Source organism: Cheilinus undulatus, linkage group 14 (genome assembly GCF_018320785.1).
Source record: "Cheilinus undulatus linkage group 14, ASM1832078v1, whole genome shotgun sequence".
In the NCBI taxonomy this organism is placed as follows: Eukaryota; Metazoa; Chordata; class Actinopteri; order Labriformes; family Labridae; genus Cheilinus; species Cheilinus undulatus.
In genome coordinates this window covers 11,911,496-11,937,991 of record NC_054878.1, presented here as the reverse complement: position 1 = coordinate 11,937,991, position 26,496 = coordinate 11,911,496, and the positions used below count along the sequence as shown (strand labels likewise).

The window sequence follows — 26,496 nt, the reverse complement described above, 5'->3', positions numbered from 1 at the left end:
CATCGTTTGGCTGAAAGTCACTAATTAACACGGTCGCTATTTACAACGTAACATCAGTCCGTACAAATGCTACATTGAATCAAATAAAAAAGAATCTGCGACCAATAAACAAACACTGCATGAGCATGGAATGGCAGGACACACTCTGACACAGTTTCCTGTGGGAGGCGGAGAGGGAAACACACGGGAGCTTCACTCATTCACCATCATTTAACCATTAATGCAGCAAAGAAGCGTTACATTTTATCAGCCTTCTACCACACTGGTGTAGTTTTTAGCAAAGGTCAGAGTCAGCTCACCTGTCTGCATACACCTCTGTAAACAGTAACGGGATACCACTGCGATGACGCCATCACAACTACGTAAAATAACGTCACAAACGATCCAGATAAACTACGGTTTCATTCATTTTAAGACGTAAGAAACTTTTAATAACCAATTTAAAACAGTAACAACATGAAAGGGGATATTTTAAATAACATGTGAACCCCTAACTCATCAGTTCTCTACAATCTAACACAATAATAAGTTAAAGCTCTCAGTTACTGTACACCAACTAACCAACGGTCGTTGTAAACTGTCGGGACTTTAGAGGTACAGAAGTGTACTGAAAGGACATTTTCTGTCACACAGACACAAAGGTACAGAAATGTACCCTCAGGTAGCATTTCAGTTAGCCAGGCTATGAGTTGGCATTTTTTTTAGCTTGCTAGCTAGTTACTATTCCACCAAGCTACGCAAAAAAAAAACAAACAAACAAAAAAAAAAAAAAACCTGAAAACCTGTAGATAAAACTTAAACCCTACTGATAATTGTCACAAAAGTCGTACCTGCTGCCATGGCCATAACTTATTCCTTTTCACTGCCTGAAGCTTAACGGCTAACTTAAGCTAATATCTAGACAATGCTCGCAAGCTTTGTCTAGATATTTGTCTAGATATTAGATTCTGTTCATAAAGACTGCATTAATTTAGCTGTAAAAAGGAATATTACATTAGCTTGTATCAATAATACTGGGTGTGTCTGAACACTTGGGATGCCATGGGACAGCTCTTTCTGCAGAGGTAGGATGTGAAGCTCTCCCTGAACCAGATGACCTCCTCATGAGTTGTGGCAGAAAATGAAGACCCTTCTGTATGATTGACCAGGTACCTGCAGCAGAGGGAACATGTCATTTAACTGAGAGTGATTAGTAGACAAGGAGTTATTGGCACTTTGTGTAAATTTTCTGTGTCAGTCAGAGAAATCCTGGCTCTAACCCAAGTGTTAAAATGAGTTGTGATGGCACACATGAAGGAAATCCTTCACATATATGGTTAAAAGACAAAAGCAGAAAACAAATCAGAATTTGAAACTCAGAGATTTTTATTAATAACACAGTAAACAATAGCGACAAAGCATATTCCTTGCACTGACTTATTCTCCCATCTCTTCGGGTCAAAAGAGTGAAAAAAAAAAAACATTCTGTGACTAACGCTTTTCAAAATATCTACAGTGCATAACAAATTTATTAGACCACCCTAATCCTAACCAAAGTGAGGTTTATGCCACAGCTGCCCTAAATTAACAGCACTGGTAAAACAAAAATCATTTTTGATGTTTCTGCAATGGTTAATATACAAATATGTAGAAGCTCTTTAACCCAAATGATATTTTTAATGCTAAAATATCATTATTATTGTTATCCATGAATTTTCAAATTTACTGATTTACAGAAAAAAAAAAAAAAAAGTAAAGCACATTATTATTTCTTGATTAATATGTCAAATTATAGTTATTTACTTGCATTCCTGAACAGAAAAATGAGTTTTAGTGGTTGAATGTTATGCTTGATTCATTTTTGACTTCTCAGAGAAGCCCAGTGATCCCTCATTCCTGTTCAAAATGGTAAAATGTGGAGAGCTCACTGAAAATGAAAGAGTCCGCATTAAAGCACTTAATGACGCTGGATGGTCTCTGAGACAAATATGACAGGTGGTCTAATAAATTAAACACTGTACATATAAACAAAAAAAGTCTCTGTGCTTTTTTGCAGTTAGACTCATTTGTGCCGTTTCTTAAAGCAGGAGGGAAGCAACTAGTCGACTATCACTCCCACCAGAGCCTTGCACTGGAGCCCTAGGCCCGAGGGGCCTGACAGCCCTACAGCCCGAGGACCGGGCTTCGGGCCAATGACCATAACATAACCTTGGACACGGGCCGGGCTCGGGCTCTTTTGTTTTTAACCTGCCAATTAGAGCGATGTGTTATGTTTGTGTTTAACCAATTTAAATGGCAACACTTGAACACAGCAGCTGCTCTGCCCCCTCCTTTCCCGTCCCGGCCTGCAGTGGCAGCAGCGAGCGTGCTTTCAGCACAGCTGGAAGAGTGATAGAAGAAAGGAGGACTGGACTTGCCCCTGAAACTATGGATGCTATTCTTTTTCTGCAACATGCCAAGTAAACAGACTGTTCTTCTTGTGGTGTTTAAAGAACGGAGGACTTTACCATGTTAAGCAGCTCACTGTTGTTGAACTGGACATCGCCATGTTCAGACTTATTTGATTAATAGTTCTACTATAGAATAGAATAGAAGTGTTAATTTGTTAATAGGCCTACAATTGCTGCAGTATGCAGGTCAGCTGTTCCTGTGTGCTGCTGCATCACCCTTGATACGGGCCTGATAATTCTGAAAACCTGTCGGACCGGGCTGGGCTGGGCTGGGCAAGGGTGTAGGAACGAGTTTAACATTCAGGGGGACACAAATTGGAGTTTGAGCAGAAATATGTCAAGTTAACTACACTGCAAAACATTCACAAAATGTTATGTAATCTTTTACTCTTTCTTCTTTTTTCAAATGTTTCTTGGAAAAATAGTGCTGTGCACACCTGTATAAATGCATGTATAATATCTGTACGTATATGTTTCATGATCTTAAGATGCGGGCAAACCACCCAGAAAAAACATTTCTCCTCTCCCTGTTGAACAAAATGGCTTGAGTCTTTAATCAAAGCATAATGATTATGTCAATCCAGGGCTGTACGCTTACTTTATCAGGTGGCAGCACTGGTAATAGCAAGCTAAATATTTCAGTAGCACAAAGGCAAATTTAGTAGCACACACAGGTGCACGGTTTAACATGTTTTATTGGTCAAAATCAATTTGATATTGGTAAAAAACACAGTTACTTAGGTTGACTGGCAATTGAACTTGTTCTTTAAGTAACAACTTTCTGACATGAAAAACAGCACGAATAATGTCAAAAACAAATGATTCACTTCTTTATATCAATCTAAAACACAAAAACGTTAAGTTGTAATATTATATGATTATACTCCTCCATAATGTTATGCCATTCACTAAAACCTTAAGTAAAAACAGCTGGTAAAATAAAAGTCTAATAAACAAGCTTTGTTCTTTTCCAACAACTCCATGTGGTTCAGTGCAACAGTTTGGTCAACAAAAATAAATAAAAGTGATACCTCTCACATCTAATAGACAAGCTTAGTGCCTCACTGACAGTTCAGTGTCTTATTGCACTTTACAGCCCTGCGTTCAATAATTTGCATGCTGTAGGATTTTTTCAGGTTCAAACATATGCCGTGGCACACAAAAGTTTGAAAAAAAACACAGGCCTAGGCAAAAGAGCCAAAAAGTGTTTTTCTTCCTGTCATTTGCAGCCACAAATTGTTTGCAAATGGACTTTTTGTCCAGTAAGTCAAGTTTATCCTGATGGACATGACAGACAGCAACATGGTTCAGTCTGTTTTGAGTCATTGTTGACCGGAGCCAAGTTTTGAGCCTGCGGAGGGCACTAAAACTTCTCTCTGCGTCAGAGGAGGAAACAGGGACTACCAAAAGCAACCTGACCAGGGTTTCCACTTGCCCAAATAGTCTACGCACCTCTACAGGTAATCCACCAACGATCCCTGCAGCTTCTGCACTGTTGCTAAAGGAGTGGTTCAGGCGAAACATAGAAAGCTGCACTGAAAGTGACTCTCTGTTGTAGTGGTCCTCGGTGCATTTAGGCTGATGTGCCTTAGCTCCTTCAATGAAGCGTTTTGAAGGCGGTCTGATCTGGGGAATGGTAATGGGCTTAACACCTAAAGACTGAACCACAGCCGCTGCCTCTTCAAACAGAGTTTTGAAACTTTCCTCATCTCTTTTGGCTTTGAGTGAGGTCTGAACAACTTTGACAGCAGCCCTCATGCCAGCAATTGTTTCAGTTTTCTTCTGAAAAGAGATGTTCAGACATTCAAGCTCACAAATCACTGATGAGGCAAGGGTGAGACCCAAAACTGTTTTGCCTTTCCTAAACTGCCCTAGCAGACCGTTAGCAGTAGATGCTGTATTTGAGGCACCACAAGCCATTTCCTGCAAGCTAGCCAGCACTGACCCATACTGTGACAAAACAGCTGTGATGGCTTTGCCTCGTACTGTCCATCTTGTGGGACAGAGGGGTTTTATTGCAGTGCATGATGGATTCTCTGCATGATGGATTCTCTGCATGGATCGCCTTAAACTTCCCTGACTGAGACAAAAGGACTCCAAGCTGGTTGACCCAATCCAATGCGTCTCTGATCAGAACAGAGGCTAAGCAAGCTTTCCGTGCGATTAAATGGCACAGTGGGTTCCACAATGAACATAAAGTGCTAGTTGCTGCTCTTATTTTATCAGCGCCGGTGCACCAGCATGCTTCCCAGACATATTAGCTGGCCCATCATAAGTTTGACCTCGTAAACCATGCATTGGTAAGTTTAATCTCAGAAGCACATCTTTAACTAGTCCAGCAAGGCTTTTTCCTATTGTTTCAGAAACAGAATACAAACCAACGAACTCCTCATGGAGCTTCAGGTCATTGTCAACATAACGCAGGCAAATACTTTCTTGTTCTTGCCCAGAAACGTCTTGGGTTCCATCCATAATAACTGCATACTGAAGAACTGGTAGATGTCTAATTGTATCAGCTATTCCACTAACAATACTGTTGCTCATGGTAGACAGGATTTCATTCTGTATCTGTGGACTCATGTAGTCTTTCTGGGACCTCTGCAACCATTTGGCTAAAAGGGCATCATCATGTGCCTTGTCTTTCAAGAGTTGATCCAAATTACTGTTATCATCCTCATGTCCTCTCAAGGCTTGTCCCTGCCGTGCCAAATATTTGATTGAACTCAAATGTTCCCCAGACAGTGCCTGTTGTCTGCTTGTTGATTTGCCAAAGCACTGGACAACTGTGCATTTATGGGATGACTTCCTTGTGCAGTCACAGGGACAGTATGACGGTGTGTATGACTATTTTCATGTGCTTAAAACTTTTCGATGGCTTTTTTCCAGTTTTTAAATCCAGAAGTGATGAAGGTGGGCTCTGATTTTGCAGCAAATGGCGTGAGTTTGTCCTGGTAAGTTGCCTTGCAATAGAAAAACACAAACTCCCTTCTGCACTGCATCATAATGTAGCCAGGGAAAGTCCTTGTACCACTTTTCCTGGAAACTTAAAGTTCTGTTAGACAGAATTTGAGTGTCTATGAATCTTGGGTGTGGCTGATATGGCTCTGTCCTCTGCCCTCTGCCTTTTGAGTCTCTCAGCTGTCTGTCCCTACTCTGAACACCCTAAAAGGAAAAATTCCCAGTGTCACAGGACTGCACTTACTACAAGCAAGAATTCCATTTTTCCGCTTTTTTGTGAACTCCTGTAAAATATGTACTGTTTTATGTTACTCTCTCTTACCTGTTGGTCTGCTCCTGTCCCTCCCTCACTGTGACTCCCTGCCTCATGCCCTTGATGTCCCTGCTGTGGTGTTTTTACTTTAAAATGTTACTATTATTTGGCAACTCACTGTCAACTCTGTTTAGAGCACAACTTAACCCTTACAGTAAAACTTTTCACTAATTCATTTTAGGACCTCACCTCAGGCCCTGTGCCATCCTCTCCTCCTTCTGTTCCCTTTTTGCTGCTACATTCCTGATCCTAAACATATAAAATGGCTTCAGAGATGCAAATCTAAGATCTCACTATGGAGTAGCATTTCACCATATAAATGTGCAGAACACAAGAGGGGTGTTCTATTGCAGCTGATAACGAATCACAACCTAACCCAAACCCTTACAGGACCATGGAAATAATGAAATAATTATAGAAAAATGATTTTTAAAAAATCAGCTTGACATCAGTCCTCACCTGTTCTCCTTTCTGAATCTATTATAATCAATAATATGATTTTTAAACCTTACCTCACACCCTGAAGCTCCATCTGTCTCTCCTGTCTCTTCCCTGAATGTATCACAGTTCTTCTCATGATAAACACTGACGAAGTTAGCAGTTAAATAATGGACAAGTGACCCGCCCAGGATTAAGACGACTTAACTCAAAAGATATAGTTTCTAAATATGAATGTGAACTAACAACATGACGTTGTAAACAAGCCATATTCATGGCAACAATCCCTACAGAATGTTTTACCTCGTTCAGAAGAGTGTCTGTCAGTAGACAGCCTGTTTTCTGCTGCTATTTCCCGTCTCCCAAACACTCTCAGAGCTGTAAGGGAGGGGGCGGGCCAGTGACAGGACGCTGTGTTGCGCTTTCAAAATAAAAGCACGTGAGTTGAAAATTTCAAAATCAAATATTTTTCTCCTCCGCGATATAATTGTTGGGTGGGACAAATGCGCCTGTCTCCAATATCAGGGTGACACGTCCCACCCATCACCCGCAGTTCCTACGCCTATGGGGCTGGGGCTCCACCTCCTCGGGCCAGGGCTGGACTCAGGCCCAGATAATTGGCCCATGCAGGGCACTAACTCCCACAATGCAAATATGGCACTACTCACCAAAAAAAAACCCAAAGTAAATGATGGAAAATGGGTTAAAAAACTTCCAGGCTCGCTAGAACGGCGTCCTTAAAGGCTATGGAGACATAGAGTGTAGCAAACGAATGGCAAAATGGTCAACTTTAAGAGGAAAAAAGTGTCGAGTAAGTGTTTATGACTTACAGTTCAAAAGTTATTAACCTTTTTTTAAACTGTGTCACTTCTTGTTGTATCCAACAAGCTTATCTTCAGAGACCCCAGGAAGTCAGCCAAGTTCTGGGCTCACTAGGAAATGTTTTATAAGAGCTACAAATGCACGAAGAACATATTAGAAATGCACAACACAGAGCTTTCAGAGGAAAAAACAAGTTAGTGCCTATGACTTATGGTTCAAAAGTTACCAAGCAATTTACAAAGGGTGGATCCATGCTGCTGGAGCTCTAAGGGTTAAAGGAAGGACACACATAGGATGATCTACATGGTGTCTCTGCCGTGCTGCAACACAATGTATGGCTTTGCTTATGCCCCGCCTTTTACCACACACATGGGTGGTTGCACCACACCTCAATGTGTGCCGGGGTTCGAGGGCCCTTCAGTGCTGCTTGTCAAAAGTATTCTTCAAGTGTGGTTTAAAAGATATAATTTATAAAATTGTAAATAGTTAATACAGCACTTCATGAAATCAATACATGTATGATCTACATTCTTTAGGCTGTAAAATTGTATCAGCACCTCACTCAACCACATCCAAAAACACTACAAACTAAAGTCAACATAAAGGTATGATTTATAGAATGTGTCATTTGTTTTACAAGTTTTTTTTAGCTTTTTTTTAACCACAACTTATTGTAAAATAACTTAAATTACATTCTATCTATCTATCTATCTATCTATCTATCTATCTATCTATCTATGTATCTATCTATCTATCTATCTATCTATCTATCTATCTATCTATCTATCTATGTATCTATCTATCTATCTATCTATCTATCTATCTATGTATCTATCTATCTATCTATGTATCTATCTATCTATCTATCTATCTATCTATGTATCTATCTATCTATCTATGTATCTATCTATCTATCTATGTATCTATCTATCTATCTATCTATCTATCTATGTATCTATCTATCTATCTATGTATCTATCTATCTATCTATCTATCTATCTATGTATCTATCTATCTATCTATCTATCTATCTATGTATCTATCTATCTATCTATGTATCTATCTATCTATGTATCTATCTATCTATGTATCTATCTATCTATCTATCTATCTATCTATCTATCAAAGCTCACGTTTACTTTCACACATGACGAGACTCCTTCACTTATGGAGCTAAAAGCAGAGATACAGTGCCGTTATCCGTCATGTTTGATCACAGAATGAATGGTAGAAATAAGTTGTAAATTTGTAACTTTTACTATTTTCCATCAGATGGTGCCATTTTCTGTCATGTTTTTTTTTTTTTTTTCACATTTGACACTGTGCCAAAAATAATGATGAATAAAAAGCCATTTTGCCCAAAAATTATTGATATTTACAAAGTTTTCATGACCAGGAAGAAAGGAAAAAAATCAATTTTTAAATGCATTTTTGGAAAATCACTAATTTTTCCCTTTGTCCAATCTAAAGCAAAGGGGGTACAGTGACAGAAGCTGTCCTTTAAAAGGTTAAATGTCTTGCAATTATGATAATTTAATTTCAATGGTTGGAGGGGGAGTTGCTTTAAATGATTCAGCAAAAATATTTTTAAAAAATACGAATGTATAATAATTTTGTAGCCTCATTTATGAAATGAGCCATTTTGGTCCCTAACTCTCAGAGACCGACACAGCCGGGGGCGGCTAAAAAATAGCTACTGCTCCAGAGTGTTTGACAACTTTTGAATGGTTTATCCTATCAAAATGCTCTGAAAACTGGATAAAAGCTGAGATTCCCAGCTTTCTGGTGGTACCACGAACGTCTCATTTAAATGCACACAGGCTCCTCAAGGAGCGCCGAAATGCGACCATGTTTTGCTGCATTGATTGGCTACAAAGATCCACGTGGTTTCCGCCTTTCACCCAACAGGCAGTGTTTCTAGAGTCTCTGTCCCACCCCTGTGTCATCATTGGTCAAAATCTGAAAGGCTAACTTACAATTTGTCAGTTTAGTTCACCAATGAAATAGAGTCATTTAGAAAAAAAAAAAAAAAAAAGAGGACGTAGTTGAAGACAGCGCGACGTTGCCATATGCATGATAGAGCAAGGCTAGAGCACGTCTCACTACAACACCCACACAACACTGTACTAACTTGCCACAAACCCAAACAAAGCTAACAAACAGGGCTACAACACATGGGAAGCTTCAAACGTGTTGATGGACCAGCTGAGAAAAAGACGTCAGAAAACAGCGTCAGAAACGTGGTGCAGTGAGGAGGAGTACAGCTGGGCTGATCCCTTTCAATACCAGTAAGTCCTTGTTTGTTTTTATGCAGTTTGGATATTATAACATGATTGCTTATTTCTGTAAAACACAGACAATTAATTTGGCTGTCAAGTTTTATTATAAAAGTTTGTGCCTGTCAATGTGTCCTTAAATATGAGATAGAATCACAAACTGACAGGAGAAATACAAGCAATAAGGAGAATAATGAAAAGAAATGTGGACACATCTGTATGTCATAACCTTTAGCCTATATCTGTTTATATCACATCTGTCTGTATATCTTTCGCATATCTATATTTTTATATTTTAACCCTGGGTATATTTCTCTATCCCTATCTTTGTAGTCACGTATGTTAATTGTACACAGTATATATGCTCATTATGGATATCCATTTATATCTATAATTTATACATATATCCATATATTTATACATATATTTGTGTATAATTACCAAATTTTATATTTCATTACAAAGGATAAGACGGGGAATGGACACTGTCCCCATCAACATGCCTGGATAATGTGTCTAGGAGGGCTGAAAACTAACAAGACAAAGGGCCGTACCACATCCCTCATCCATAGCAGCCCCGACCAGGAGATGATGAGGAAGAGGAAGATGAAATATCCATGAAATAGATAAGAGTTTTGTGTAGTTTGTGAAAATTAGCTTGTCTTTTGTTTGTTTACTCAGTGAAAATTTCTCTCCTCTCCCTGTGTAGTTTGTGAAAACCATTTGGCCTTTCGTTCAAATGAAATCGGTATATTTGATATTTTTCATAGTTTTTCAGGAACATTGGCACTGTTTGCTCATCCTGTATCAAAACATTTCCTTCTTATTTAATATATTGTTTGTGAAATATTTTTATTACTTCTTGAGCAAATTTACTCAAGACAGAAGTACAGAAGACACACAAATCTATTAAAAAATCATTTGAAATGATTTCAGATTTTTGTCACATTCTATACTTTTGCTGTTCATTGATAATAAATTTCTGTAAATAAGAGTCACAGTTGCCTTAGTGTCTTTTGTAATTAGATATTATATTATTATGACACTTTCAGACTCATCTACATGGTCAGCAAATGAAATATAGGAAAACTCCTACTTTTCAGAGAAAAAACGCCCAGAATTATATGATTAGAAATGGCTGTAACTCTCTAAGGAAATATCAGATAACAATAAAAATTTATATGGAAGTCCAAAACATTCAATTACAACTTTACAAATCAAAAAAGCAAATTTCCTTGGGATATGTCCCAGTTCAAAGTGAAAAAGCACAGAATCTCTAAAGGCGTTTTTCAAAATTTCTAATAAATTCATCCATTCTGAGACCAAATACATGTAAACTTGAAACAAAAAATTAATTACGCTGAAAGTGTAAGTTGTCCTGATTAAAATGATGTATGGCACTTGATGTTGAATACTAGAAGATCTTTTAAAAAACAACATGAATGCAGATGAGTCAGGCGTGCCCCAACCCGGTCTAGGTCTTTAAGGGTTAAGGGCTTATGTGTCACATTTTGTTTTACATTTGACACTGTGCCAAAAATAATAATGCATAAAAAAACAATGTTGCCAACAATGATTGACCTATACCAGGTTCTGATGATCAGGAAGATCAGGATGCCAAAGTATAATTTATTTTGAAAGGGCAGTTGACTGTATGGAAATCTAGAAAACAGCCAGCTTCACTCATTTTTTCTTTCTGGACAGAAACCATAAAACAAAAGATTTGCGCCATTTTCCTTTAATGTTTTCTTTTATTAAAATGGTAAGACCAGGAAATTAACCTTGAAAAAAAGGTAGAATTTTGTTTATTGTCTTTTTCTTTTGCTGTTTTACAATAAGGTAGGAAAGAAGCAAAAGGGACAGTCATGTGACCCAGAAGTAAACGTCAACTTTTAAAAATAAAGGTCTGAGCAGGTAGTGATGGATGGATGGATTAAGTTGTGGTGAAAAATGCTAAAAATAAAACCTGTTGTAAAACAGATGACACATAAATTCTATACATCATACTGCCATGTTGACTTTATTTTGAAGTTTTTTGTGATGTCAGATCTCCAGCATCCTGTCCATGGTGTCTGCAGGAGCTGGAGGTGAAACCCACAGCCAGCTGTTCTCCACCTTGGGCTACAGCACCGTTTCTACTGAAATACATCAGGAAAATTACACACATAAAAAGAGGAATGGTTAGACCTGAAGAGAGATGTTGACTTCTTGCAGCCTGTGAGTGGCAGGAAACCACAGAATCAGACACTCCTGCATGTATGAGTGAGGACAATAGCTGTAGTAAAATATTCCTGGTAACTGCTCAATTCTCAGTATTAATCCTGGAGCTTGTAACAATGTACATGTATCTCACATCTCACCTCTCAGTTTGTTGCCTTTGTGAAAGAGAAAAATTCCAAATCCCACTGTAAAGATTTGTGGGTCTGGGTACACTAGCGTCTGCTGAGAGTGTGTCAGACCTCCTGTGCATAGTTATGGTTGCTAACCTAGGATTGGACAGTGGCCTTTTTAGGGAGGGGCTTAGTGAAGAGTCAGTTCCTGTACATGTGGTTTGTTAGTTGGAACTCTGATGCGTCATTTCCAGGCAGAGGAAAGAGCAGGCTCAAGTCGATGTGTTTACTGCCTCAGCTGGATCTCCTGAACATCAGTGAAGTTTCGGTCAAACTGCACTGAAGAGGACAGTAACAGTTAACCCCAACGATGACTATTTTGAAAGCTTCCTTTAAGGTGAGATATTACTATAATGGCTAGATTTTAAAATCTAACCTGTAAGAATTTGAGAGTATTTGTTACAGGAAATTGTTCTGTTTGAAAAATGTCAACCCTTAAACTACTGATAACTTTAGTCCAGTGGTGGGTAGAGTTACAGCACAGTTACAGCACCCAAGTAAAAGTTCTGTTTCTGAACAATAATAATTACTCAAGTAGAAGTGAAAGTACTCATCAAAGTAAAACCTTGTGTAAAAGTAAAACAGTACCTTATTAAAAGACTTCTCAAGTAGTAACTTCATTTTGTGCAATTTATTAAAACATATTGCATTACAACATATTATTCAGGGGTAGTAATGTAAACTGCACATTGTCAGAAATAGAGTAGCATAACTTGCCAAAAGTAAGAGAAAAAAAAAAAAACTTAACTAAATACATAAAGCAGCAGTCAATTATGTTTGTTAATCACAATTATGGGTTGAAAAATTCAATAAAATGAGAAAAAACAGACTCTTTCTTTCATGATAGTTATCCCATTTCTAAGTGATGATTTTAATCTCACAAACATGAATTTTTACCTTGAAGTTCTTACTTTTTAATCTCATTATATTTATTTTCTCATGTTTGAATGATTTTTCGCTCATATTTATGAAATTACCCATATGAACTGGCTTCATTTCTGACTTTTTTGCCCTTTTTTAATTTTATTTTTACTTTTTAGATCCGATGTATATATTTTCATCCTGATTATCACTCAACAAATTTGGCCAGCCAAACTGAAACTTATTAAAACCAAAAACAGCTTTGGTCCACTTGTCCCACGTTAAAACCATTCGGGGTGTAAATCACCAGTTTCATCCCAATACGATACGATATATCGATATTTTGGACAATGATACAATATTTTCAGATATCACAAAATCTGCCATGAGACGATTTTATTTCGATTTGATATGGAGGCCAGGATTGATACCAGGCAATTTTATGCAAAAATTTCACACAGTTAAAGAAAAAAAATTATTTCTGCAATGAAATTATAGACAGGTCTCTGTATTTAATAAAGATATCTCTTTAACAAAAACAACAAAGACTTAAATTACCTTTAAATTAGGAACACAGCTATGAACGTTTGTGTTAAAACATGTTGATTTAAAACAGCAAACATTTTCAGTGCCAAATATTTTGTTTCCTCAGATCACTCTAAAGCATCAATATGAACCTTTTCTGCCACGCTTCATAACAATGATCAAAATGTTTGGCCTGTGTTCCGATTTTAGATTTTTTTTCTTCAACCCATTTACACACATGTGGACTTCAACACACATTTCTGCTCTATATCAGCCCTTCATACTTTACACAGGGGCCTATTAATGTGGCAGATAGTTCACTTTTGTAGTTTATTCATCTTATGAGATTTAAATAAGGTTAGATAAGTGGCATATGATATTATAGTGATGCATTTTTTATTATTTATTCATTGCAACCTTGATTTAAATAAATGGAGAGTTTAGACTGGAGCAAAATTTTATAATAAAAGATGCTCTTGTAATGAGCAGCCTACTAACAAGAGTGCAGGGGTTGGAGGTATAAAGAGCGCAGCTTTCCTGCTTGAACCACGTTAACCCATCCTGCAGTAGCGTGTCTGAAATATGTCAACACAGCCGAGAGAGGAGAGGATATCCTCTTTCCCTCAGCTGCAATAAACTGTAAACTTATAAGCCACTGCTGCTAGTTAGCTAGCTTGTTGAAGACACTGCCTGGGCTGGAAACTGTCAACAGGCATGCAGGGGGCTGGGGGGGATTTCAAAATAAAAGCGTAGCTTGAAACATCGATTTAGAGCGATGCTTTGACTCTCCATCGATCTGATTGGATCATCAACCAACCAATCGATAAATTGATATATATCGATGAATTGTTACATCTCTCATAACCATGTTAGCTATAATCACTGATATAAGAGATACACCATATACATGATAATGGTATCACCTACGACATAACGTTAAATAATGCTGTATAAAATCACATTTGTGGCAGAGTTGCAGAGGTGGTTGGACACGTGAAGTCATTTATCACTGACACAACTGTGTCTTTGCAGTCTGCAAGTTCAAACAGAGGTTTGAACGTCATAACGTGCTTTCTTAGATTTGACGTGCTGTTTTTTGAAGCTGGAGATTTCCACTGTTTCAGGCAGACACAGTAGGCAGCACATTATGTGGCTGTTGTTCCTCGTCGTTTGAAAGGCAAAGAGTCTTGATGTTGGGCCAGGGATGAACATGCTCCTCTGAAGGATTACAAGTGTTTCGGGCTGAAACGATTCCTCGAATTATCCGGGTAATTCGATAATAAAAATTCCCCGAGGCAAATTATCTGCCTCGAGGCTTCGCTTAAATCAGTCATGTATCCATATATGCCCTACAAGTATTACATCTTCAGCCATTATGTCCAACTGTTGATAGTTAGGGGGGAGGGGTCACTCCTCCGTTTACTCTGGGATGCTGAGGATTTTACCTCACGGTGCTGTGAGAGCTCAGCTGAGTGTCAGAAAATACTTCATAACTTAGATTCTAGACAAGTAAAAATAGCGATCAATGCACACCCGATGTAACAGAGTCGAAGTAAAAGATATCCTGCTCAATACCTACTCTCAGAAGTAGGATTTTTCAAAAACACTACTCAAGGACATGTAACAGAGTAAATGTAACCCGTTACCACCCACATCTGTAATGTAGAATCTTTTGAGTTTGATTCAATTTCTTCTTTGTTTCATTAGTTAAATGGTCATTCATGTGTTGGTCAACAAGTCAAGTGTATGGCAAAAAAAACATGGAAAAAGGGCTAAGGACTTTTTCTATTATTTCCTGTCACATGACCAGGCTCCACAGATGTGTGGTATCTTCAGTTGTTGTACACTCACAGCACTGCTGCTGTCTTGGGCCTGTTATGACCCCCACAGCTCTGGACACAGCCATACTGATGATACTAGCTACCACAGGCTGTCCTCCCCCAATGCTGACTTTGCCTTTGCCCTCTACAAAAGTCTGAAGGCCTACACTGCTGCTGGAAAGAACATCTTCTACTCACCGCTGGGAATCTCCACCATCCTGTCCATGGTGTCTGCAGGAGCTGGAGGTGAAACCCACAGCCAGCTGTTCTCCACCTTGGGCTACAGCGCCTTCAACCAAACCCAGGTCAATGAAGCGTACAAACATCTCTTTGAGGTCCATGGACACAGTCAGGAGAATCTACAGCTGGATGTAGGAAATGCTGCTGCAGTGCGCTCTGGCTTCAATCCTCTGGAGACGTTCCTGAATGATGTCAAGGAGTTTTACTCTGGTGAGATCTTCAAGGTCAGCAAGGATCTCTCTGAGGCTGCAGCTGAGATCAACAGATTTATTGCAAATAAAACCCAGGACAAGATCAGAGACATGGTGAAGGACCTGGATCCTGCTATGGTCATGATGCTGATCAACTACGTCTACTTTAAAGGTGATGTGCTGATTTGAATTCAGGTTTTCTTACAGGTCAAGATGAAGCAAGAGATAAACCATTAACATGTAAAATAAACCATTATAATGATCTTTATAGAACGTTTAATTTTTGTGGGTCAGACCTCCATTATCAGTTCATAAGATGTTTGTTTCCTTTTAGGACTGTGGAGGAACCCATTTGAAAGTTATGATACACATAAGGCTGAATTTCATGTGGACAAGACCACCAAAGTTCAGGTGGATATGATGTCAAGGACCGGGGATTACAAGGTCTACTGGGACACAGCAAACCACGCCACCATCGTCAGTCTGCCCTACAAGGGCAACGCCTCCATGATGATCGTCCTGCCTGATGAAGACAAGATGGAGGAGGTGGAGGGCTACATCAACAAGGACCACATCAGACGCTGGAGAGAGTCAGCCTCAATGGAGTAAGTTCAGTCAACTTTATTTGCAAGTTTTGGAATAAATGTGTCACAAATTTAGAGAACCTCAGGATGGTCAGTGTGATGAATAAAAGTCTAGTTCATCTGTATGATTAGAGCAACTCAATAAAATGACAAAAGCCTCAGTTCAACTGTTCATTCTTTATTTCTGATTATGTTCTTTGTTTCTCAGTTACATACATCTGTTCATGCCAAAGTTTTCCATCTCTTCTGATGCTTCCCTGGAGAGCACTCTGAAAGAAATGGGCATCATAAATGCTTTTGAGGACAACGCTGATTTCTCTGGTATATCTAAAGACTTACCGCTCAAAATCTCAAAGGTAGGGGAGGGTGTCTTCTCAGTTGCTTTTGAACAACAAGGTGATATTCCCACTCAACAACATCAGCAGTGTTTTCTTTTTGGTCAGATGATAGAGCATTGAATACTTCTTTCTTCACGCAGGCATCGCACAAGGCTGTTCTCATTGTCACTGAGATTGAAACAGAGGCAGCGGCTGTCACCACCATGGGGATTGTATTTAAGTCAGGGCGAATTCAAATGTCGCCTCCTCCAACCATCAGAATCAACAGACCTTTCTTGGTTTTCATCATAGAGAACTTCAGCGGGAGCATCCTCTTCATGGGCAAGATCAACAACCCAACAGCTGAGTGAAGAATCCAAGATAATCAGTCCTACATCTCATCACTGGAGAATAGTTTATTGTAAAATCAGGACTCATTTGTAAACAGGAGGTGTGGGACTCACTAATTAGCTTATAAATTGGATAAATGCAGATACTACAGGGTATGGTACAATGGCTGATAATACAGAGTTCCTGTAAAGGCCCATTTATGCTCAACATTAAATACGGATACAGACAGAGCCTTCTGCCTGTGCTTCGCGTTCATTTCGTCTGTATTTCTGCACGTTTCCATAGAGCTTACGGATACGAGGGGGCAGTGTTGCTGTCACTACCCATACGTAGCTCTAGTGAGACATAAAGAAGAAATACCAATGGCGGAACTTTTTGAGGAAAAGATGTGCAACTTGGTTAGAAACGCTGCCTCTGTTTTTGTCTTTTATGCAAGAGGTACATTATCAATACCTCCTCCACAGTCGCCATGTTTGTTTTTGAGTTTGTTGTTGTCATAAATTTTGACTCTGGGCTGCCCCCCCGGTGGATGTATTGGTTAACATCTATGCCAACATAAAGGACGCTTGGAAGTATGTGGGCAGTGATGGTAACATTGTCTGAAAAGGTCAAACACATTTTCGTACGTAAAGGGAGTATAAATAGGCCTTAATGGTTTATACTGAATTTGCAAGACACTGATGCTGAAACACCAATGATAATATCTGGTTAACCCTTTGATTTCCAAACTATGAAATACATTTGCAAAAAAATGATTTGTTGGTAAAATTGTGTTCCTGCCTCGTCACTGAACAACATTTCTGGTTTTATTTTACAGATTACCCAATCAGGAAGCAAATATGCAAGTCCACCAGCTGGTTGACTCGCCTGTTGCTAGTCAATCCTGCAGTTAGAATCCCTATTGCTTTCAAAATAAAATACAACACCAATATACCATGTCTAATTTCACAAACTGAATTGAAACTTTACGAATTCATCTCACTGGAAAACTTTTGCTCTATCTTAAATGATAGACAACGCGAGTCCATGGAACAGTGCTTGTGTTTCTAAATTGTTACTGTGACCACTATTCTTGCGCTTTAAAATGTGATGTAGCTCCAATTCTTATTATTGTCGTGTTGACTTATTGTGTATTATCTGTCTCTTGAATATGTATGATTAATTATGACGTGTGCTGCTGACCTATTGGCCAGGTCACCCTTGTGAAAGAGATCTCGGTCTCAATGGGTTTTTTATCTGGTTAAATAAAGGTTAAATAAAATAAACCAAAAAAACTAAGTGTAGACTTAAGTATGAGGTTATATTTTTGTCCATTAATCCTGTCATTAAACCATGAACATGAAAATATCATCAGAATACCCATCATTCATGAGTAACCAGTGTCTTACCTGAAATCCAGTGTTAGATCCAATAATAAGCGTCCTTTAATCCATTTGTAATCCATTTTCAATCATGTACTTTGGTTTTCTTTTGTGGGTAGTGCCATATTTGTTGCCATGCAATGCATTGTGGGAGGGGCTGTCGACCAGTGGTAAGCTGTTGCGTCTGTACTGCTTAAAGGAATGGTACAAATTATTCTAACTGCAATAAAGAGCGTGGACTTTTTGTATATATGTCGATATTTTAAAACAGTCACAGAATGTTTATTGTTTCACTGTTTTGTCCCCAAGAGATGAGAGAACAAATCTGTGCAAAGAAAAGGCTTATTCACTGTTGTTTACTATGTTATCAATAAAGATGGTTGACTTTCAAATTCTGATTTGTTTTCTTCTTTTGTCTTTAGAGTCCTATCCTACTTTTTAATTCAAGTGACATTACTGCAGTAGATAAATTCTTAAAGCCCAGGTTGTCCTTAAAAAAATGTTTAGAGCTTGACTGACACAAACACTCAAACTCTGCAGGAGAGGAAGCAAAGCTGCATTAACAAACACTACAAAAATGTGACCCAGGGTCACGACACTATAATGCATTGTGTAAAAAATATTAACACATTTACCCTTAAAGCCAACATGGACACCATTGACTCCAACTAAAATTTCACTTTTTGAATCTTGGAGCAATCAGAACATGAAAATATGACTCCAATATTTTAATATTTTTGCTTTTAGTGTTTAAGTTGAAGTTGTAAATTTGTAACTTTTACTATTTTCCATCAGATTGTGCCATTTTCTATCATGTTTTTTTTTGTTGTTTTTTTTTTTTTGTTTTTTTTTTACATTTGACTCTGTGCCAAAAATAATAATCCATAAAAAGTCATTTTTTTCCCCCAAGTTACTGACATTTACCAAGTTTCATGAACAGAAAGAAAGAAAAAATCTATCTGCATGCATTTTGGGAAAATCGCCCATTTTTCACTTTGTCCAGTCGAAAGCAAAGGGAGACACAGTGACAGAACCTGGCATTAAAAGGTTAAATTTCTTCGAGTTGTCATAACCTGGCTCAAAGGCATGCGACAAAGAAGGAGACCACACATAGCCGCAAAGTTTTACAAAATATATTTCATGAAATAATGCATTAAGTCACAAAATTATTAAACTACGTTTGTCAGTGTGTATGCAGTGTTGGATGTGTGTGAGTGTATGTGTGTGAGTCAGTAAAACAAAGTGTGGTACTCTCAAAATAAGTATTTTGTTGAGATTTTATTACTTTTTGTTTCCTTTCCTCTAAGAGTCACTTATTTTTGTTTATCACAAATTGTATTATTTTATGCTGTCTAATTTATTTATGATGAAAAATTACAGAGAAGCACACAATGACATGCAGTTTCATAAAATGGACACTTGGTGGCAGCACTGACCAGCAGCGTCTCTGGGACTCTTTGCAGTAGGCAGCGGGAGCTGGGCTTATAATCCGGTTGGATGGAGAATGAGCAACAGTTGTCCTGTTTCCCTGATTCCTGTGTGATGTTTCTAATATTTCCAGGTTAGTTACTCGTCTTTTGTGTTACCACAGATGTTTATAAGCTAATATGAACCCCCAGTGATGTGTGGCTGGTAAGCTAAAAGTGTGTTAAGTGTGTAAACATTTATGTTTTATGGTATGTGGCTATTATAGTTGAGAAAATGGCGCTTGACGCCGTAGCTCATTGATTCCTTTTTGTTTGTTTCTTTTGGCTCCTGGGCATTTGTGGGTTATTTCTGTGTGTGTGTGAAAAGCATTTGTGTGTATGGTACATTGCTCAAAATGTAGACCGAGACCTAGTCAGGACCCGCTACAAAAGCTACAAACAAATGAGCGGTCCTAGTCTGCAGGCCAGGGAAAAAGAGAGTGACCTCAGGTAACAGGCCAGCTTTAAAGCCTTCTGAGCCCAGCCTGCTCAGGTGGATGGCACTGCTGCATCAGAGAGGCACCTCCCCCATTACCTGAAACACAAACAGAGACAGCAAAGAGGAGGAGCAGATAACAACAGGAAAAAGCCTCTCCCTAGGCTGTAACAAAGTCATGATCATTTAATTTCTATGATTGGAGGGAGAGTTGGTTTAAAAGATTCACCACAAAGCTTTAAAAACTATGAATGTATAGTAATTTTATAGTCTCATTTATGAAATGAGTAATTTAGGTCCTGAAGGGCTTATGTGTCGCTTTTTTTTTTTTACATTTGACACTGTGCCAAAAATAATGATGCATAAAAACAAGAACAACATGGGACCAAGCCATAACGCCAAGCTACACCGGCACAGTCCAGGACACCTGGATTTGTCCCCAAAACAACAACATCTAAGCTAACTAATGCCATCGCTAATGGGTCACAAGAGACTGCAGACCATCGACATCTTTGACGACAAGGGGCTTCAAGTCATCATCCAGGTCGCCTCGGATGACCCGTACCACAGAACACCTTCGAGAACTAACAAGAATCCATGAACAGTATGACAGCTAAAAAGCCAACTAATGTGGAGCAGCTGGCCTGAGCTTCATTTATTACACTGACCAGAGACCACTGGACATCAGTCAGCAACTTCAGCTACCTCGGGGTAACAGCACACCTGATCATTCACTTTACAGCACAAGTTATTTTCTACTTGATGTGTTTGTCTGCTGGGCTTGTTTGAAGTTTATAAATATTATTGCTCAGTGAATTAAGACGTTCTGATTTACAAACCACAAATACGTTTAAAAACTCAGCTTTATTTAATATTTCTTCATTTAAACACCATACTTTCATTAATTTATCTCAAACAAAAATGCAAGTAAATGGTAGTATTTTAAATGTTTATTTATAGGTAATAATTATAATAATGATAATAATACTAATAATAATACTAATAATAATGATAATAACAATAATACATTTTTTATTGAAAAGCGCATTCAAAGTGCTGTACATAAAGTTAACCTAATGGAAATGCAACACTTGATAATAAGAATGTTTAAAAATCTAAAATTTACTCAAACTAAATAAATGTGTCACATAGTGATTTGATCAATAGATTACATTTTTAAATCATTATTCAGGGGTAGTAATGTACACGGCACATTTTAAAAAATAAAGTAGCATAACTTGCCAAAAGTAAAAGTAATAAAGACCTACCCACAGCCAGCTGTTCTCCACCAGTGGCCATTTTAGAGAGCGGCTTAGAGAGCAGTCAGTTTCTGTAAGTCCGGTTTGTTAGTCATGATGAGTTCAGGTGAATCGTTTTCAACATTCCCAGGCAGAAGAAAGAGCATGCTGATACAAGTTCATTTATAACAGGTGTGTCCACTGGCTCAGCTGGATCTCCTGAATATGAGTGAAGTTTCTGTCAAAATGCACTGAAGAGGACATTAACGGTAAGGACAGACCTCCAAAGAATTACTGTTTATTACTATTTATTACACTGACCAGAGACCACTGGACATCAGTCAGCAACTTCAGCTACCTTGGGGTAACAGCACACCTGATCATTCACTTAACAGCACAAGTTATTTTCTACCTGATGTGTTTGTCTGCTGGGCTTGTTTGCAGTTTATAAATATTATTGCTCTGTGAATTAAGACATTCTGATACAAACCAAAAAAAAGTTTAAAAGCTTTATTTAATATTTCTTAATTTAAACACCATACTTTTATTAATTTATCTGAAACAAAAATACAAGTAAATGGTAATATTTTAAATGTTAATTTATAGATAATAAATATAATAATGACACTAATAAAAATACTTTTTTCACTAAAAAGGGCTGTACATAAAGTTAAAATAATAAACACTTGATAATAACATTTAAAAATCTAAAAATTACTCAAACTAAAGAAATGCCCATTCAAATATGTTTTTTACAGTTATTTTTATTTAACAAAGTCTATTTACCACACAAATGAATAAAGATTTTTGTTTCTTTGATAAGAGTGGTTATTATTCAGGTCAAATATAAAATATTGTTTTCACAGTTTAACTTCACAATTGACCATGATTTTGCTGACCTCCATGGGCCCCCAGTTTGGGCTCCCAGAAACCTCCCACTTTATCCCCCCTTATGGACGCCCTTGTCTGCACATGACTATTCTTGATTGTCTATGTTCAACCACCTTCAGGTACAGCGAGGGTCCCCGGTCTGTGGCACCTTTATTTTGGGGGTCGCAGGCTGAAAAGGTTGAGAACCCCTGCTCTAGAAATCCAAATCCAGGTGTGAAGGGCCGGCTCAGCTCAAACAGGACTGTTTCCACAAGAACCTTCAGAGATGAGGCAAAAGAAAGTTCCACAGTCCAAATATGTCACTCATGGTTTCCCTTTCCTGACCTGAAGACTTTATTTCAGTCGGTTAGTGCTGTGATCAAAAGGCCGAAATCCAATCCAATCCAATCCAAATTTATTTATAAAGCACATTTAAAAACAACAAGGTGCTGACCAAAGTCCTGTACAGTAAAAATAAGAACAATAAAACAAACAATAAAATACAAACACAGGACAAAAGTAAAACCTGGAGGACATAAATGAATCAATTAAAACAGAAAGGATTAAAAGCCACAATCTCAAGCAGAGCCAAAAGCCAGGGAGTAAAAGTGCATTTTTAAGCTTGATTTAAAGACAGGCAGAGAGGGGGACAGTCTAACATGAAGAGGAAGAGCGTTCCAGAGCTTTGGTGGAGCTACTGAGACGGCTCAGTCACCCCTGAACTTCAATCTTGACCTCGGGATGGTCAGAAGGCACTGATCAGAGGTTTCGAGAGTCCGAGATGAAATATGGAGTTTTAAAAGGTCAGAAAGATATGGAGGAGCCAGCCCGTTTAGAGACTTAAAAGTTAATAACAAAATTTTAAAATCAATCCTAAAACGCACAGGAAGCCAATGAAGAGATGCTAAAATGGGGGAAACGTGGTCATATTTACGTTGACCAGTTAAAACAGGAGCTGCGGCATTTTGAACAAGCTGTAAGTGCATTACAATAATCTAGACGAGTTGTGATAAAAGCATGCATAACCTTCTTAAAATCATTAAAAGATAAAAAAAGACTTGACCTTGGATAAAAGACGAAGATGATAAAAACTGGATTTTACAGCTGCATTTATCTGTAGATCCATTTTAAAATCTTTGTCCATTATCACCCCCAAATTTTTTACAGAGTCTTTGAGAAAGGGCTCAAGACTGGACAGATCTGCACTGGGGCTGGTAGAGCCGACATGGGGTCCAAAGACAATGACTTCAGGCTTTAGTATCTCTGAGACAGTCAAGCAGTGGGCCCAAGGCATTGGAACCTCTAATTTTCAAGAGTAAATAAAGCTGCGTATCGTCAGCGTAGAAATGAAATGTCATATTTTTCTAAAATAGACCCCAGGGGGAGCATATATAAAGAAAATAGAACTGGGCCAAGTATGGAGCCTTGGGGCACACCACATGGAAGAGGAGCTGAGGAGGAGGTGGCATCACCAAGGCTGACAGAGAAACTCCTGTCGGCCAGGTAGGACCTAAACCACTCTAGGGCAATACCTTTGATCCCCACCCAGTGTTCAAGACGCGAAATTAAAATGTTATGATCCACAGTGTCAAAAGCCGCAGAAAGATCTGAAAGCATAAGAACAGCTGAATTCCATCCATCCATCCATTTTCTATACCACTTAATCTGTTCTGGGGGGGGGGCTGGAGCCTATCCCAGCTGTCATTGGGCGAGAGGTGGGGTACACCCTGGACTGGTCGCCAGTCAATCGCAGCAGCTGAATTCCCAGAATCATTAATTAATAAAATATCGTTAAAAACCTTTGAAAGTTCTCTTTCAGTGTTGTGTAGTGCTTTAAAACTAGATTGGAAAACCTCAAGGATGTTGTTTCTGTCTAAAAATGTTTGCAGTGGCTAAAAACAACTTTCCCCAATATTTTAGAGAGGAAGGGAAGTTTAGAAATTGGTCTAAAATTAGACAAGACTGAAGTGTCCAAGTTTGGCTTTTTTAAGAGAGGGTGCGCCACAGCATGTTTAAAATGAGAGGGGACAACACCAGATAAAAGGCTACTGTTAATAATTGCCTGAATGTGGGGACCAGTGGTCCCAAAAACCTCTTTTAAAAGGTGAGGAGGGACAATATCTGTGGGGCAAGCTGCGGGTTTAAGGTGATCAATTATCCTTTTAAGTGAGAAGAGTGACACTGGCTCAAACTGGTCAAAAACAGCAGTGGCAGGTGACAGAGACAGAAGGGTCAAGCAGAGGGGGAGAGATTTGTGTCTTAATAGAGTCAATTTTATGTGGGAAAAAGTTTAGAAATCTGTCACATTTCTGAGGAGACATCAAGACACAGGGGTTGTGGGGCATTTAAAACCGAATTTATGGTGTTAAAGAGTACATAGGGGTTGTGGCAGCTATTTAAACTTACACCAGAGAAGTATTTTGTGTCCGCTCTTGACTTACAATTTTCTGATATCTTCTTAGGCTCTCCTGAAACATTTCATAAGATACTTGGAGTTTGTCTTTTTTCCACCTTCCCTCAGCTCTCCTGCACTCTTGTCTGGCAGCACGAGTTCTGTCATTAAGCCAGGGTTCATTTTTAGGTTTACACCTCCTCATTTTAAGTGGAGTGACAGAATCTAAAATGCTTTTACAGGAAGAGTTAAAAAGGGAGGTCAGCTCCTCAGTTTGAAGACACAGAAGGTTTTCGCTGTAAGACACACCAGCATCATTAAAAGCGGTAGCAAACTGAACAGCAGTGGAAGGGTTGATAATGTGGCGCTTACTCACAGGAGCACATAACTCAGGCTTTTCACAGAAGGCGGAAATTTCAAAAACCACAGGACAGTGATCAGAGAAAACCGCATCACACACTTCAATATTAAAGACAGGTAAACCACAGGACAAAACTGTGTCCAGTGGAGTAAGAGCCTGGAGATAGCTGCTGGCAATAAAAACTGTTTTTAAAAACAGGCGCTACTCCTCCTCCATGTCCAGTCACCCTTGGAGATTTAAAGTAAGAGCAGTCATCCATTAAAAGTTCGGTAAAAGAGCTTGACTCACCAACACCGAGCCAGGTTTCCGTCACACATATAAAATCCAACTTACAAGAAGAGAAGAATTCTTTTAGAACAAATGTTTTGTTCACCAGCAATCTGGCATTCACCAGTGCAATCCTGGTAGAAGCCGTGTTGGTAGTCTTCTGGGATGCCTTACCAAGCGGCCGCAGGTTGTGGTGATTCGCTCCGCCTCTCCAGGAGTGATGGAAGACCAGGCGAGGCGTCCGGATCTCCTCCTCGGACACTGCCACAGGTACTAGTCAGGTGTATGCAACAGCTGGACGTCGCCCATGGGCAGAACGCCAAGGATTGGTGCTGTGATCCGCAGGAGAGCGGAGAATAAAAGCAGGAGAAACAGCGTGACATGCCTTGATTTTAAACAACAGCCCACCGGGCTTCCCCCCTGCGTCTCCTGCGAAGGTGAGGAACCGCTGCACGGAGGAGGTCAGCATGTATTCCCAAGAGGAAGAGGGTGAGAGGAGATTCACGTCCCTTCGAGTTAAACTTAAATACTTTCTCACCAGTGAGGTGGATATTAAGAGCACCTGTCGATCGTAGACCAGCAGAGAGTTGGCATTATTAGTGACAATTGACAGAAACAACAGAAACACTAAAACAACAAAGAGCAGTAGACGGCCAGCCACACACAATGGCGCCATCTTTAAATAAAATCAAACACAGTGGTCTCATGTCAGATCTGATTACTTTTATACGCATCCACATTTTCAGTTATCAGCTACTTTTCTTTTGATGTATTGAGGTTTTGAAAGTCGTTTGTTTATACTGGATCTAAATAAACTGATTGTTGCACTCAAGTTGGACTCATAATTTATAGCCGCTAAAAATATCCCATGTTAACACTGACAATACCAGTGAAAAATATTTTAATAAATACACTTATTGTATCAGCCTTTGCATCGACTTGGTGCCAGCTTCTGGTGTAATAGTATGGTGTAAAAATAGTATTTTTTTGTAATTATTTTTTGGTTATAATTTGCTCAGTTATTGTCTTTCACCATGTAAATTCTGATTAATAGTTTTACTTATGCGCCACAATAAGGGAGCCAAACTTTACTGAGTTCACGTACCTTGATTTCGAGGCTTTCCATGTAAATATAACCTGCCATAGACCTCCCATAGACAGTGTTTGGGAAAGGGCAGAGCCTTTGCAATAAAAACTCAGAGGGTGATCAGATGTACATTCTGTCCGTCACATCATTACAGGCCAATCAGAGCAACAAAACACCAGTGTTGGGCAAGTTACTGAAAAATAGTAACTAGTTACAGTTACTAGTTACTGCTAGCAAAAAGTAACTGAGTAAGTTGCTTTGCTTAGGGTCCCATCACGTCGTCCGCTGAATGTGATGTTTACTGACCTTCATCACTAGGGTTGCCAAATTGTGTGTATAAAAATAAGGGACGCTTCACCACTCCAATATCAAAAGTAACTATTTATCACTCCCTTCAGCTTTAAGTGAATGCATTTTTCTATTTACTTGAGTAGATTTACAGACTAGCTATTTTATTTCGACTTAATGAATTTTATTCAAAGACACTACACTTACACTTTAGT

The 26,496-nt window shown here is 38.8% G+C and overlaps 1 protein-coding gene and 1 long non-coding RNA gene across 2 annotated transcripts; both read left to right on the top strand.

Annotated features, from left to right (window-relative positions):
• The first annotated feature begins 9,010 nt into the window (after nt 1-9,010).
• On the top strand, nt 9,011-10,230 carry LOC121521123. Its single transcript, XR_005992826.1, has 2 exons — nt 9,011-9,248; nt 9,702-10,230. It is a non-coding gene; the product is annotated as an uncharacterized LOC121521123 (long non-coding RNA).
• Nucleotides 10,231-11,826: 1,596 nt separating this feature from the next.
• LOC121521110 (alpha-1-antitrypsin homolog) lies at nt 11,827-18,247 on the top strand. The gene is made up of 5 exons (XM_041804858.1): nt 11,827-11,963; nt 14,823-15,435; nt 15,598-15,868; nt 16,056-16,203; nt 16,326-18,247. Exons 1-5 carry the CDS (start codon nt 11,937-11,939, stop codon nt 16,533-16,535), a joined length of 1,269 nt encoding a protein of 422 aa, XP_041660792.1. The 5' UTR covers nt 11,827-11,936; the 3' UTR covers nt 16,536-18,247.
• The last annotated feature ends 8,249 nt before the right edge of the window (nt 18,248-26,496 follow it).